The sequence below is a fragment of the Hyla sarda genome, chromosome 9, assembly GCF_029499605.1.
Source record: "Hyla sarda isolate aHylSar1 chromosome 9, aHylSar1.hap1, whole genome shotgun sequence".
In the NCBI taxonomy this organism is placed as follows: domain Eukaryota; kingdom Metazoa; phylum Chordata; class Amphibia; order Anura; family Hylidae; genus Hyla; species Hyla sarda.
In genome coordinates, this window is record NC_079197.1 from 63999512 (window position 1) to 64011658 (window position 12147).

At 46.3% G+C, this 12147-nt stretch overlaps 1 protein-coding gene across 4 annotated transcripts in view; it reads left to right on the top strand.

Annotated features, from left to right (window-relative positions):
- Positions 1–12147, top strand: part of TAF7L (TATA-box binding protein associated factor 7 like) — a 224037-nt gene that overhangs the window by 46524 nt on the left and 165366 nt on the right. For all 4 annotated transcript variants that reach the window (XM_056540862.1, XM_056540861.1, XM_056540863.1 and 1 more), the window contains 2 exons: positions 2277–2350; positions 2481–2559. In XM_056540862.1, the coding sequence (XP_056396837.1) occupies positions 2277–2350; positions 2481–2559 (153 nt within the window). The remainder of the gene's footprint in view (positions 1–2276; positions 2351–2480; positions 2560–12147) is intronic.

A 12147-nucleotide genomic window follows, 5' to 3' on the forward strand; every position in this document is an offset into this window, starting at 1 on the left:
CTGCACTCATACTTTCCCTCAAATGAGGGCGCACACCTTTCCTTTAAAGCCAATCCTTCCTTCAGTGTCTGACTCTGAGGAGTGTGTAGGAAAGGAGTATATTTTCTGTCTTTTTGTGCAGAAGTTAATGCTGCAAGCGAGAACACGCCACTAGTCAGAAAAATTCTGAGGTAAACACTCACATGCTTACCTCGCATTTAATTTTTTAGCAGTACTACAGGAGGCGCCGCCAGCACAGACATACTGAACATTATGCAGTGTAAATCAAGTGCACTGTTGTGGGAAGCCTTCTGTAAATAGATAAAACAGAAATAATAACATTGTATCTGCTTTACTTTACTGTAAAATGTATTTCTGGCCATTGTGTGGGATACAAATATAAATAAACATCTACTTATCTCCAGTGCTCCTGCAGTGCCTCCTTAGTCCTTCTCCGGTCCCCCAATGCGATCGTCTTCCTGAATTGCAGTGTGACGTCCCAATGTGTCATACTGCAGCTCAGAAAATAGCCGGCCACAGCGATATCCTGCCTCGGCTAGTGGTTTGCTGAGCTGCAGTATGACTCATGGGGCTCAGATGATTTTGTGGATGACCGTCACGCTGCAGCTCAGGAAGATGCTAAGTAGAAGTTTATTTCTTAATATAACAATAGCCACACAATGGCCATAGTTAATTTCATAGCATGAAATCCATAGTGTGTGTGTGTGTGTGTGTATACAGTCATGGCCGTAAATGTTGGCACCCCCGAAATTTTTCAAGAAAGTTGGAAGTATATCTCACAGAAAAGGATTGCAGTAACACATGTTTTGCTATACACATGTTTATTCACTTTGTGTGTATTGGAACTAAACCAAAAAAGGGAGGAAAAAAAGCATATTGGACATAATGTCACACCAAACTCCAAAAATGGGCTGTACAAAATGATTGGCACCCTTTCAAAATTGTGGAAAAATGAGATGGTTTCAAGCATGTGATGCTCCTTTAAACTCACCTGGGCAAGTAACAGGTGTGTGCAATATAAAAAAAATATCACACCTGAAAGCAGATAAAAAGGAGAGAAGTTCATAGTCTTTGCATTGTTAGTCTGTGTGCGCCACACTAAGCATGGACAACAGAAAGAGGAGAAGAGAACTGTCTGAGGCCTTGAGAACCAAAATTGTGGAAAAATATCAACAATCTCAAGGTTACAAGTCCATCTCCAGAAATCTAGATTTGCCTTTGTCCACAGTGCGCAACATTATCAAGAAGTTTGCAACCCATGACACTGTAGCTAATCTCCCTGGGCATGGACAGAAGAGAAAAATTGATGAAAGGTGTCAACGCAGGATAGTCTGGATGGTGGATAAGCAGCCCCAAACAAGTTCCAAAGATATTCAAGCTGTCCTGCAGGCTCAGGGAGCATCCTTGTCAGTCGACATTTAAATTAAATGAAACACTATGGCAGGAGACCGTGAAGGACCCCACTGCTGACACAGAGATATACTAAAGCAAGAATACAATTTGCAAAATGAACTTGAGTAAGCCAAAATCCTTCTTGGAAAATGTTTTGTGAACAGATGAGACCAAGATGGAGCTTTTTTTGAAAGCACATCATTCTATTTTTTACCGAAAATGGAATGAGGCCTACAAAGAAAAGAAAACAGTACCTACAGTTAAATATGGTGGAGTTTCATTGATGTTTTGGGGTTATTGCTGCACTGGGGGGCTTAAATGTGTGCTAGGAATCATGAAATCTGAGGATTACCAGCAGATTTTGGGTTGCACTGTACAGCCCAGTGTCAGAAAGCTGGGTTTGTGTCCGAGATCTTGGGTCTTCCAGCAGGACAATGACCCCAAACATATGTCAAAAAGCACCCAGAAATTGATGGTTTAGTTCCAATACACACAAATATATATATATATATATATATATATATATATGGTAAGACCGCACCGGGGACCACCCTACGTGCAAGTAGTTGCCCAGGCTGCCAGCCCAGGATAAATGAACAGCAATCCCAACAAATCCCTGCACAAGTAGGTCTTGGATCAGAATAAGCTGGTGGTGCCTTATCATACCTTTCATAACATATAGCTGTTGGCATATAAAGCTTAGTATAGAAAAAGTTGAAAGATTAATGTTACAACACCTATAAGATCACCTCTTTTTCAGGCTTATACTGAAAAAGTCAAATCTGGGATCTGTATAGTGGTTGTTGTTGTCTACTATGACACTTATGATATCTAAAGGATTTGGAGGCATGTTACTCACCATACATTTTACTTGTTTCTCATAGAACAAAAGACATCACGTAGCAAAGATGATGCTCCCCATGAATTAGAAAGCCAGTTCATTTTAAGGCTCCCTCAGGTAAAGTGCAGTGTTTCCTTACACGGATGGCTTTTGGTACTGTTGATTTTTTTGTTGAATATTATACTTTTTTATTTTTTTTATTTTTTTTTAATGATATCTCTATATACCATATTATTTTGTCTTCTAGGAATATGCGTCAACAGTAAGAAGGATGGTGCAGTCTGGCAATGTAAATGCAAAAGACAGACTTTCAATTGAGTTACATTGTAAGTTTAAAAAAAATAAAAATAAAATGTGATATATATAATATATTATTGAATTTTAATTACATAAGATTAAAGAAAAAAGCTCATGTCTTCTAATAAAACAAAGCTAAATAGATTTGCCATAGACAGAGTAAGGGCTCGTTCACATTGCTGCCATGCTCCGGTATATGTAGCTCAGTTGGCAATTCTGTTGGAACAACTGGAGCTTCAGGGGGGAAAAAAAATTGTGTATGCACGACTAACCCCATTCAAGTCAATTGGATCTGTTGGGACCCAGTGATGCCAGTTGTGCTTCGACCCGTTTTGGGGCCCTTGAGCTGAGATGATGATTTAAAGAAAATTTAAGCAGCTAAATGTACACTTCAGGCAAACTCCAGCTCTTTGGCTAATTGGCTAAAGCTATAAAGCTACTTGTTTGGCTTAGCTTTGTGTGCATGGCTTTCATTTGTGACTTGAAATTACATCACTAGCGCACCTCCCAATGGCAACACAGTTACCAAGGCAACCTTCTAACACTCAGTAAGTTTCGTGTATGTGCCCCGGATTTTTTAGAGGGGTACTCCAGAGAAAACATTTTGTTTTTAATCAACTGGTACCAGAAAGTTAAACAGATTTGTAAATTACTTCTATTTAAAAAATGTATCCTTCCAGTAATAACTAGCTGCTTTATACTACTTTATAAGTTCTTTCCTTTTTGGATTTTTTTTTTTTTTTTTGTATGTCCACAGTGCTCTCTGCTGACACCTCTTTCCATGTCAGGAACTGTCCAGAGCTGGATAGGTTTGCTATGGGGATATGCTTCTAATCTGGACAGTTCCTAAAATGGACAGAGGTGTCAGCAGAGAGCACCAAGGACAGAAAAAAAAAAGAAATCCAAAAAGAAAGGAATGCTCTCTGTAGTATAAAGCAGCTAATACGTACTGGATAGATAAAGATTTTTAAATAGAAGTAATTTACATATCTGTTTAACTTCCTGGCACCAGTTGATAAAAAAAAAAGCTTCCACTGGAGTACCCCTTTAAGGTACATCCCAGACTGCGTCTCTCTAAGCTCGGTGTTAGGATAAGGCAGGAACTACGCCTTAAAGATATAAATTAAAGGTTATATTCAAGGCGAATACCATTTCTGTGTATAGTAGATAAGAACTGTGGTTAATCTGAGAAACTTTTTTCTCTATCTGCTCCATTGGGGGACACAGACCGTGGGTGTATCTTGCTGTCTCTAGGAGGTGTGACACTATGGTAATAAAAAAAGTCAGCTCCTCTCAGCAGGATATACCCGCCTTCAGGCTCTGAGCTAGTCAGTTTAAGCATAGTGTCTGAAGGAGGTGGACGGGTCTGGTTTGCTCCAGACCTGGTCTTCTGTTTTTTGTTTTCCTAGTATCGGGACGTGTTAGTTTTTATTCCTTTTTCTTTTCTGTTTTCAGGTGGGGACTCAGGAACTGCGGTTCACTGTTTCCCCATTGCGAGTAAGGGGGCAGAGACATTGCGTATATGCGCTGTTAACCCCCCCTCGCCAACGGTCAGAGCCTGGGTGGTACCTCATGGGTCCGGGTCCCCCTATTTTCCTGCTCGCCTCGCTCGCGCATAGCAGCCAGGCGTGATGCAGGTAACTAAAGCTGACTGAAGACTTCACTGAAGACTTCATTAGGTAAGTTCTTCTGACTGAGGTAAGTACTTTCCCTCTTTCTCCTCAGGTAAGCGGACTTGCAACTGCTGGAGACCCCCTGTTTCTGGCCCATCTTTTAAGGTTGGGCTGGCTTACTGGGAATGGATTTTTACTTTGGACTTTATTCTGGGGGAGCAGTGGCACTCTGAGGGGGCATGTATGTTCAGTTTTAGCACTGTGAGCAAGGTTCAGCTCTCACGCTGACCTTGATGACATTCTGGAATCCGCATGGAAACATCCAGACAAGAGATTTCCGGGAATCAAGACAATTCAAGAACGTTATCCATTTGACAAGGACTTTGTCGCTAAGGTGGCTTCCCCTCCCTCTGTGGATCCACCAATCTCCCGGATCTCTAAAGCGACTACACTGCCTCTAGCAGATGCCGCGGCCTTCAAGGAGCCCGCGGACAAGAAGGTAGAATCTTTAGCGAAGTTCGCTTCTGAAGCAGCTGGCTCTTCTCTTCTACACTTCTTCGCATCAACATGGGTGTCAAAGGCCCTGTCGGAGTGGTGCCAAAAGCTCCATCAGGATATCTTAGCGGGATCCCCCACCAGAGGATCTATCTGCTCTGGCTCTCCAATGCGCTAAAGCTGGGGACTTTCTGTGCGCAGCTTCCATGCAGTCAGCCGATGTTCTGCCTTTGCTTTGGGTCACCTAACGGCCCTCCGCCGCTCTATGTGGCTTAAAGCTTGGGATGCGGATGCCGCTTCCAAAAGGTCTCTCTGAGCTTCCCTTTACGGACGGCCGTCTTTTTGGCAAACGCCTTGATGAGATTATCTCTCAGGCAACGGGAGGTAAGAGTTCCTTGTTACCTCAAAATAAGGCTTGCCCTACTTCCCAAAGGAAGTCCTTTTCCTTTCGGACCTCTGGGCCCACTAAAGGGTCCGGGCAGGCGCCCTCGCGGGACAGAAAGGCACCCTCGTTCCGGGCACGCCCGTCTTGGAAGTCGGTTTCCAACCGCTCTGGCCGTTTTGCGCCCAAATCGGGCAACCGCAAACCCAATTCTGCATGAAGTGAGGCCCCCACCCGCGGTTTCCTGACGGGTGGGAGGTCGTCTCTTGTTTTTTCGAGACCTCTGGACCTCTCACGTTCAGGACCCTTGGGTCAGGGACGTGGTGTCCAACGGTTACCGGATAGAATTCGCTTCCCTTCCTAGAGATCGCTTTTTTCGATCCCGGGCCCCCCGGTCTCCTCCTGGCGAAGCAATTTCGTGGGGAACGTTTTCGGGGTTTTCTATTCAAATCTTTTTGTGGTCCCCAAGAAGGACGGTTCTGTGCGACCAATTCTAGAACTCAAGCGTCTCCACCGTCTCCGTCTCATCCGCTACTTCCGAATGGGATCTCTCCGCTCGGTGGTAGCGTCCCTGGAACTGGGGGAGTTCCTTCTTCGGTGTACATCACGGATGCCTACCTCCATGTGCCTATATTTCCGGACCATCATCGGTACCTCTGCTTTGCGGTTCCGAAGGGGCACTTTGAATTCGTAGCCCTCCCCTTTGGTCTAGCCACGGCTCCTCGGGTCTTTACTAAGATCCTTGTGCCAGTGATGGGCTTGTTACTGTCGAGGGGTATCTCGGGATACCCTATCTGGATGACCTTCTCATCAAGGCACCAACCAGAGCCCAGACTCTGGAGAATCTGGACGTCACTCTCCACACTCTGACTCACTTCGGGTGGATGGTCAAAGGGACAAGTCTGTGCTCCGTCCTACCCAGTCTCTAACCTTTCTGGGACTTCTTCCTCCCTTCGGACTCAGGTATCAGTCTCCATCCGCACTTGTATGGAAGTCCTGGGTCGGATGGTGGCATCTATGGAGGCCGTACCCTTTGCCCAGTTTCATTACCGCCCCCTTCAACTGGCGATTCTCTCTCGGGGGAACAGGTCTCAGATTCTCACCTGGGTGGAGAACAAGGTTCCGGCCATTTCGGCTTTTCACATTCCGGGAATGCTCAACTGGGAAGCGGTCTTCTTCAGTCGGTCCTCACCCGCCCCCGGCGAGTGGTCTCTTCATCTGGAGGTCTTCACGCAGCGCTGCGGCCTCTGGGGCATTCCGGACGTGGACATCTTCGCATTCCGGCACAATCGGAAAATTCTTCCGTTTGTGTCCAAGTCCCGGGACCCTCAGGCTTTGGCTGTGGACGCCCTAGTGATTCCTTGGGCAGGGTTCATCCCTACCTTATCTGTTCCCCCCTCTTCCACTCCTTCCCAGAGTGCTGAGGAAGCTCAAGGCAGAGGACGTCTCCGCCATTCTGGTAGCTCCAGATTGGCCCCGAAGGTCGTAGTACGCCGACGTAGTCCAGCTCCTGGACGACGCTCCTCTGCGCCTTCTGCTTCATTTGACGGCGTGGCAGTTGAAACCGCGGTTGTGAGTGCCCGCGGGTTCTCTTCCCAAGTCTTCTCACCATGCTCAAGGCTCGTAGGCCCTCCTCCGCAAGAATTTACCACCGTACTTGGTGGTCTTATTTTCATTGGTATGAAGCTCAGGACTTCTCCCCTGTGACCTTCGCGGTTCCCCATCTTCTCTCCTTTTTGCAGTCGGGGTTGGAACTGGGGTTGTCCCTCAGTTCCCTTAAAGGTCAGGTTTCGGCCATGACTGTTCTTTTCCAGCGGCCCTTGGCCTCTAATCCTCATGTGTGGACCTTCCTGCAAGGAGTGGCGCACTCTGTTCCTCCTTAACGGTCACCTTCTCCCCCCTTGGGACTTGACTTTGGTTCTGAGTGCCCTCCAGGGTGCACCCTTTGAGCCCCTTAGAGAGATGGCTCTCCTCCTCTTTTCTTGGAAAGTGGCATTTCTTGGAGCTATCACCTCCATCCGGAGGGTGTCTGGATTGGCAGCTCTTTCCTGCCGTCCTCCGTTTCTGATGTTTCACCAGGACAAGGTTGTTTTCCGGCCAGCTCCTTCCTTTTTACCTATGGTAGTCTCAGCCTTTCATCTCAATGAGGACATTGTCCTCCCATCCCTTTTTTCCGGTTCCTTCTCATCCTAAGGAGCGCTTACTTCTCAAGCTGGAGAAGGTCATCGCAAGGGACAACCTGCTTCCAAGGCCACCATTTTTCGATGGATTCGGTCCGCTATTTCGGAAGCTTTCGCTGTAAGGGGAAGATTCCTCCCTCCTTTCAGGGTTGTGGCTCATTCCACACATTCTGTTGGGACATCCTGGGCTCCCTAGAATAGAGCCTCGGCCTCACAGATTTGCAAGGAGGCTACCCGGCCGTCTTTGCACACTTCTCGAGGTCTTTACCGAGTTCATACTTTCGCATAGGCTGATGCTAGTCTGGGCCGTAAAGTGTTGCAGTGGTTCAGCCGTCTGCCTGATTACTTATCTGCCCACCCAAGGGACGGCTTTGGTACATCCCACGGTCTGTGTCCCCCAATGGAGCCGATTGAGAAAAGGAGATTTTTTAACACTTACCGTAAAATCTCTTTCTCGAAGAATCCATTGGGGGACGCAGCTCTTGCCCTTTTTGGGTTTTTCCTTTTGGTTCTCTGTCCGAGGGTGTGTTCAGTTATGTTTTTCTTCTGGTTCTCGGACAGTTTTTGGGTTTTTTCTTGACCTATTGGTCTCCTCCTATTGCTCTGGAACTTAAACAGACTAGCTCAGAGCCTGAAGGTGGGTATATCCTGCTGGGAGGAGCTGACTTTTTTTTATTACCATAGTGTCACACCTCCTAGAGACAGCAAGATACACCCACGGTCTGTGTCCCCCAATGGATCCTTCGAGAGAGAGATTTTACGGTAAGTGTTATAAAAATCTCCTTTTTAATGATATGCAGTTTTAAAATCACATTATTTTTACATATGTCAGTGGTTACATTTAGTGAAAAGTTGCACTTAGTGTTGCAAACCATTGTATAATAGTAAGTAGGGATGTCCCGATACTAGTATTGGTATCAGGGCTGATACCCGGCATTTGCATGGTATCGGGGACTAATTTAATGTCCCCGATACCATGTCTGATACCTGCTGCAGTGCAGCCATACTCTCCTTAATGCCGCTCCGCTGCCCTGTTCACTCATCCCCATCATGGTGTCCCATGGAGGAATATGTTACACACACGTCACTCCACCTCCTCCACTGCGGCCAGCGTAAGGCTACGGAGGAAGCAGAGTGACGTGTATGTCACATGCTCCTCCATCGGACGCCATACTGCGGATGAGAGAACAGGGAAGCAGAGCGGCAACACCTGACAGGACAGCCGCAGGTGAGCAACTACCAGTGGCACTACCGAGGATTGGGTGGCCTGCTGTATACAAGGGGGGGGGCTGCTGTGTACAAGGGGGGGGGGGGCTGCTGTGTACAAGGGGGGGGGCTGCTGTTTACAAGGGGGGGGGGGGCTGCCGTGTACAGGGGGGGGGCTGCCGTGTACAAGGGGGGGGGCTGCCGTGTACATGGGGGGGGGGGGGGGCTGCCGTGTACAAGGGGGGGGGGGGGCTGCCGTGTACAGGGGGGGGCTGCCGTGTACAAGGGGGGGGGGGGGGCTGCCGTGTACAAGGGGGGGGGCTTCTGTGTACGAGACGGGGGGGGGCTGCGGTCTACATGTGGGCTGCTTCTAATGTCTGGGGGGTCTGCTGTGTACGAGGAGGGCTGCTGTATACATGGGGGCGGCTGCTGTCTACAAGGGGGGGCTGCAGTCTACTGGGGGGCTGCTACTAATGTCTGCAATCTTACAGAAGTCACCTGCACTAACTTGAATTTATAGGTAGTTAGTGCAGGTGACCCGGTTTCTACCTATGCTCACCCTGTGAACATCAGCGCAATCGCTCTGGAGACATTAGTCTCGCTGCCAATGCAAATTTCCTGTTCTGCCCAATGAAGAGGAGAGAAATCTTTGCTCACACTACAGCAGCCGCCTCCATTGCACACAACAAGGAACCCACATATCAGCATGGTAAGCAGTGGGTCACCAGAAACCGGGTCACCCTGGCATCAGATTCCCTTTAAAATAAAAGTACTCGTAATTGGTATCAGCGAGTACTAGAATTAAAGTATCTGTACTTGTACTCTGTCTTTTTAAAAACATGGTATCGGGACATCCCTAATAATAAGCACTTTTTACTGTCTCAACCCTTTTTTCTCATAGAGTGTAAGTTTCTGTGAGCAGGTCTCCCACCCCTCTTATTTAACCTGTTAAGGACCCAGGGCGTACCTGTACGTCCTGAGTCCGCTCCCGATCTATAACGCGGGGCCACGGCGTGTCGGGCCCGGCCATTGTTAGACACAACGGCCGGGACCCGTGGCTAATGGCGCGCGGCATTGATCACGGTGCTGCGTGCTATTAACCCTTTAGGCGCGGCGTTCAAAGTTGAACGCCGCATCTAAAATGAAAGTGAAACCATGTCTGTTAGCTCAGGGAGCTGTTCGGGATAGCCACGGTGAAATCGCGGCATCCCGAACAGCTTACAAGACAGCTGGAGGATCCCTACCTGCCTCCTCGCTGTCCGATTGCCGAATGACTGCTCAGTGCCTGAGATCCAGGCATGAGCAGTCAAGCGGCAGAATCATCGATCAGTGGTTTCTTACGAGAAACCAGTGATCAATGTAAAAGATCAGTGTGTACAGTGTTATAGGTCCCTATGGGAGCTATAACACTGCAAAAAAAAAGTGAATAAAGATCATTTAACCCCTCCCCTAATAAAAGTTTGAATCCCCGAATTATAAAAATATATCGTTAATTAAACCGCACGGTCTGAAAAAATGAATAAAAAGCGATCAAAATGTCCTATCAATGCAAAAATGGTACCGCTAAAAACTTCAGGTCACGGCGCAAAAAATGAGCCCTCATACCGCCCCATATGCGGAAAAATAAAAAGTTATAGGGTTCAGAAGATGACAATTTTAAACGTATACATTTTCCTGCATGTAGTTTTGATTTTTCCAGAAGTACGACAAAATCAAACCTATATAAGTAGGGTATCATTTTAACCGTATGGACCTACAGAATAAAGAGAAGGTGTCATTTTTATCGAAAAATGTACTGTGTAGAAACGGAAGCCCCCAAAAGTTACAAAATGGCGTGTTTTTTCCCCAATTTTGTCTCACAATGACGTCATTACAAAGTAGAATTGGTGGCGCAAAAATTAAGCCATCATATGGATGCAAAAATGCAAAAACGGAAAAACCCCTGGTCCTCAAGGGGTTAAATAATTTGTTTGTAACAAAGTAATTTTTGTTTATACCCTCAGTATTGTTAAGTGCTGTGGAATAAGTTGGCGCATTATAAATACATATCATTATTATTCATTTTCAGATCTCATGATGTAGAGTTTACAGCCTGCTTCTAGATTCTTTTTTCATGTGCATACAGTCATGGCCGTAAATGTTGGCACCCGTGAAATTTTTCAAGAAAATTAAGTATATCTCACAGAAAAGGATTGCAGTAACACATGTTTTGCTATGCACATGTGTATTGGAACTAAACCAAAAAAGGGAGGGAAAAAAAGCATATTTGATATAAGGGCCCTCATTTACTATTGCAAACCCGACATGTTTTGTCGGATTGTGTGCCAGATTTTGTCGCATTGCGCCAGAAATTCTGTCTTCGCCAGAATTTGTGCCAGAATTGAAAAAAACCTGACTCACTCTCCATTTTGCTAAGAAAACCCGAAAAAGGGGCGTGGCTGCCAGGGAAAAGGGGCATGGACTCTGAAAAGGGCATGTTCCAGGCCTTTTCACAAAAAAACAACATATTTACTAAGGTTTCCACATAAAATGTGGTGGATTTGAGCTGAGGAAATCCAAACAGATCTGAGCATGTGTAAAAATAAATAAATAAATAAAAGCAAAGTGTAGGGAAAGTGGAAAATGTAGGGAAACCTTAGTAAATACCATGGAAAATAAATTGTAGGGAATTAAAACCCACAAAGAAACCTACACTCCACTCTTAGGCTGGGTTCACACTACGATTTGTAACTACGGTTGCCATATACGGCTGGGAGGAGGGGGGCGGGGCTTAATCGTGGCGCCCGCACTCAGCCGTATATGGGAACCGTATTTAATGCATGTCTATGAGCCGGCCGGAGTGAACCCCAGCCTTTGGTCGGCTGCTTTTTTGGCCGTATGCGATTTCCCGACCGCAGGCAAAAACGTGGTTGACCGCGTTTTTGCCTACGGTCGGGAAACCGCATACGGCCAAAAAAGCAGCCGACCGGAGGCTGCGTTTCACTCCGGTCGGCTTAAAGACATGCATTAAATACGGTTCCCCTATACGGCTGAGTGCGGGCTCCACGATTAAGCCCCCCCCCTCCTCCCAGCCGTATACGGGAACCGTAGTTACAAATCGTAGTGTGAACCCAGCCTTAGTAAATAAGGGCCAATGTCTCACCAAACTCCATAAATGGGCTGGACAAAATTATTGGCACCCTTTCAAAATTGTGGATAAATAAGATTTTCAAGCATGTTTAAGGGGGAATATGATAAATGTATAGAAGTATATAAATGGCCCATACAAAAAATATGGAGAAAAACTGTTCCAGGTTAAACCCCCCCCAAAGGACGAGGGGGGCACTCCCTCCGTCTGGAGAAGAAAAGGTTTAGTCTCAAGGGGCGACACGCCTTCTTTACCATGAGAACTGTGAACTTATGGAACAGTCTACCTCAGGAACTGGTCACAGCAGGAAAAATTAACAGCTTTAAAACAGGATTAGATACATTCCTGGAACAAAATAACATTAATGCTTATGAAGAAATATAAAATCCCATCCCTTCTACAATATCGCGCCACACCCCTACCCTTCAATTCCCTGGTTGAACTTGATGGACATATGTCTTTTTTCGACCGTGCTAACTATGTAACTATGTAACATTTGATGCTTCTTTAACCCCTTAAGGACTCAGGGTTTTTTCAGTTTTTGCACTTTCGTTTTTTTCCTCCTTACCTTTTAAAAATCATAACCCTTTCAATTTTCCACCTAAAAATCCATA